The sequence below is a fragment of the Canis lupus genome, chromosome 14 (genome assembly GCF_048164855.1).
Source record: "Canis lupus baileyi chromosome 14, mCanLup2.hap1, whole genome shotgun sequence".
In the NCBI taxonomy this organism is placed as follows: Eukaryota; Metazoa; Chordata; class Mammalia; order Carnivora; family Canidae; genus Canis; species Canis lupus.
Window position 1 is genome coordinate 30,200,082 of NC_132851.1, and position 3,975 is coordinate 30,204,056.

The window sequence follows — 3,975 nt, forward strand, 5'->3', positions numbered from 1 at the left end:
GTTGGCTTCAGATTCACTCTCCCTCTTCCTCCCACTCACTCTCTCTCTCTCAAATAAATAAAATCTTTTTAAAAATATTGTAATAAAGTTGTATGGTGACAGATGGTAACCATACTTGTCGTGGTTAGCATTAGGTAATGTGTAGAATTGTCGAATTACAATGTCAGCACTAATATAATATTGTATGTCAACCTTACTTCAATCTTAAAAAGAGAAAGAAATGAGATAAGCAAGGATCAGAAACAAGTGCACAATGATACCTTGCCACACCTGCCATGGTTTCCTGGCAACCCTTAGCCCACCATTCCTCAGGTGCCCCTTGGCCACACACTCTGCCTCTTGTATGGCAAGAAATCATATCTGATGCTGTCCAATGGAGAGAGGGAGAGAGAAGACTTTATTCATTAGGTTCTTCCCATATTCTTTCTTCCTCCAATCAAAATAAGCTCCATGGGTGTTTAAATTCCTTGTACCTCCTGGCCTCTCTGAAAGCCACTGTGAAGCTAGAAAGAATGGGTAGGGTGCTTTAAGCACTAAGAAAAGTGTAATTATGAGAATAATTCTTATAATGTATTGGTGCACAGGACACATTTGGGGACTGATGAGTAATCCAGAATGTCTAGAGAGAAAGCCTCATTGGAAGTAGTTGTGGAAGAATGGCTAACATCAGACCCTGAAAGGATCTGAATGGCATGTTAAGGAGATGGAAAGCAAAGATAGTACCAGGTTGTTTCCAGCAGTATCATAACAGAGCTAACCATTGTATAGGTCTCATGATGTGCCAGGAAGGGGTAGAGTCCAAGTCTGAATGCAAGACCCCAAAAGGCTTACCCTTAATCCCTGTACTGAACCCTATAATTCACAGAGTGTGTGACCACCTGGCAATGGCAAGCTAATGGCAAGGTTAGGAGGTCTTCTCAGGTCTTTGTTTCAATATTTAATCTATTTACCCAGATGCCACTGTTTTCTCCAATAACTGTTGGGGAAAATGTTGCAGTCAAAGCTTGCACCTGTTAATTACTGCACAAAAACAGCAGAGTCCAAAGTCATTATTGTGTGCTGTGGATAATTACAGCCTCACAATTGTGAGGCATCCTCTTGGCTCTTTGTCTATATAAATGTGCAGGCCTGGATGCTGAGCAGGTGATGACGATTTACAAGAGTAATAATAAATGCCAGTGGGGACACAGGTAATTAAGAGATGTAGGCTACAAACAACATGTTCTGAGCAAGTCTGGAAACAGACCAGGGGAAGGTATAGAGGCTTCTATCCAGTGTAGATTACATCTGAAAACACTGACCAGTGCATCCAGTAAGTGCAATTTCTTTAATGCATAAAGAAGGAGACAGACATTAAGATCAGGATGGGTAAATTAACACATGTCATTCCCGATATGGCAAACAGGTGTCCTGTCCATCTCTAGCTCGGCATGCAGACAGAAAATGAGCATGACTTGGAACGAGACATTGAGGTGAATATAGAGCCATAAACCAACAGCTGATAGACATAATGGAGATGGCTAGAGACATCTGTCCTGTTGGAATCAAAACTAAACACCAAAATTAAAAAAAAAGATTTCCAAATTCCATCTAGGAACTTGGCATGCTAATGATCCAAGAAAACAATGAACCGTTCAGAATTTCACGTCCAAAATCAGGCCTGATTGCTGCCAATATTTTGGGCTTATACATTTTTAGGTCAAACATATTCAGTGATACTAGACTCTATTTTACCTTCTGACAGATGTGCCCTATATCTGAAACACTAAATTCATCATAAGAAATCTGTAGGATGGCCTCTCTCCTTGCGGATCCTGCACCGGAGGAGACGTGCGCAGCTAACCTGGTCTCCTTCCCGCGACCCTTACAGCCGCTGGTCTCGGGGCACAATGGCAACTCTTAAGGAAAAACTGATTGCACCAGTTGCAGAAGAAGAGGCTGCAATCCCAAACAATAAGATCACTGTAGTGGGTGTTGGACAAGTTGGTGTGGCATGTGCCATCAGCATTCTGGGAAAATCTCTGGCTGATGAACTTGCCCTTGTGGATGTTTTAGAAGATAAACTCAAAGGAGAAATGATGGATCTACAGGATGGGAGCTTATTTCTACAGACACCTAAAATTGTGGCAGATAAAGATTACTCTGTGACTGCCAATTCTAAGATTGTAGTGGTGACTGCAGGAGTCCGCCAGCAGGAAGGAGAGAGCTGCCTCAATCTGGTGCAAAGGAATGTTAATGTCTTCAAATTCATTATTCCTCAGATAGTCAAGTACAGTCCTGATTGTATCATAATTGTGGTTTCCAACCCAGTGGATATTCTTACATATGTTACCTGGAAACTAAGTGGACTACCCAAGCACCGTGTGATTGGAAGTGGGTGTAATCTGGATTCTGCTAGATTTCGCTATCTTATGGTTGAAAAACTTGGCATTCATCCCAGGAGCTGCCATGGATGGATTTTGGGAGAACATGGTGACTCAAGTGTGGCTGTGTGGAGTGGAGTGAATGTGGCAGGTGTTTCTCTTCAGGAACTGAATCCAGAAATGGGAACAGACAACGACAGTGAAAATTGGAAGGAAGTGCATAAGATGGTGGTTGAAAGTGCCTATGAAGTCATCAAGCTAAAAGGATATACCAGCTGGGCTATTGGATTAAGTGTGGCTGATCTCATTGCATCCATGTTGAAAAATCTCTCCAGGATTCATCCAGTGTCAACAATGGTGAAGGGCATGTGTGGTATTGAGAATGAAGTCTTCCTGAGTCTTCCATGTATCCTGAACACTTGGGGCTTAACCAGTGTGATCAATCAGAAGCTGAAGGATGATGAGGTTGCCCAGCTCAAGAAAAGTGCAGATACCTTGTGGGATATCCAGAAAGACCTAAAAGATCTGTGACTTCTGGCTTCTAGGCTATAGAAATTTAAAACCATGATGTAATTAACTGTGAGCCTTTAGTTTTTCATCCATATACATGGATCACAGTTTGCTTTTATCTTCCTAAATATGTGAATCTTGGCTCACAGAATCAAAGCCCATGCTTGGTTTAATGCTTGCAATATGAGCCTTGAACAAATAAAATTAACTACCGTAGTGTGCTTCTAAAAAAAAAAAAAAAATCTGTAGGATGAAAACCTCGTTTCTCGTCTAAATCACTAATTTTATTATTATTTTTTTTATTATTTTTATTATTTTTAAGATTTATTTATTCATGAGAGACACAGAGAGAGAGGCAGAGACACAGGTAGAGGGAGAAGCAGGCTTCCCGCAAGCAGCCCAATGTGGGACTTGATCCCGGATCCCATGAACCAAAGGTAGACACTCAACTGCTAAGCCACCCATGTGTCTCTAAATTACTAATTTTAAAATAACTTTTATAGCAATTTTTTAAAGTCTCATTATTACACACCTATTGTGATCTGAATATTAGAAACTGCACTCAGAGAATTTCACGTAATCTTCAGCATGACTGAGAAGTTTAAAAACCTCCTCAAGTTAGTAGCAGAGTTGACATTCAAATACATACCTTTATCACCTCAAAATTTATGCTGTTTCTTTTTTTTTTTTTTTATGCTGTTTCAACCATGACATACTCATTTCCTAAATTCCTTTCCTAGGCAGATGAGTACCAAGTTTGGAAAACACCAGTACCAGGCCTTCAAAACTTTCTGGATTATTCCTCACCCTACTTATCTTCCTCACCCTTAACAATGATTCCACCAACTCCCATGTTCCAATTACTTCTTTTGTTTTTCCTTAAAGAATGACTTCAATTTACAAAATTATTTTGAATAGACTACAAAGGATTTCTATATACTTCAAACCCAGTTACCTCCTTATTAATATCTTAGATTAGTACAGTACATTTGTCACAATCAATGAATCATTGCCAACACACAATTATTAACAGAAGTCCATACTTTATGCAGACTTCCCCAAGTTTTCCCATGTCATTTTTTTTCAGTTCCAAGATACCACC

At 40.1% G+C, this 3,975-nt stretch overlaps 1 protein-coding gene across 1 annotated transcript; it reads left to right on the top strand.

Annotated features, from left to right (window-relative positions):
- The first annotated feature begins 1,802 nt into the window (after nt 1-1,802).
- On the top strand, nt 1,803-3,115 carry LOC140603852 (L-lactate dehydrogenase B chain-like). Its single transcript, XM_072774519.1, has one exon. The coding sequence runs from the start codon at nt 1,890-1,892 to the stop codon at nt 2,892-2,894; it is 1,005 nt and encodes a 334-aa protein (XP_072630620.1). The 5' UTR covers nt 1,803-1,889; the 3' UTR covers nt 2,895-3,115.
- The last annotated feature ends 860 nt before the right edge of the window (nt 3,116-3,975 follow it).

What these genes read in the sequence shown, in the direction of transcription:
- LOC140603852 (XM_072774519.1), top strand. Translation starts at nt 1,890, where the DNA reads ATGGCAACTCTTAAGGAAAAACTGATTGCACCAGTTGCAGAAGAAGAG.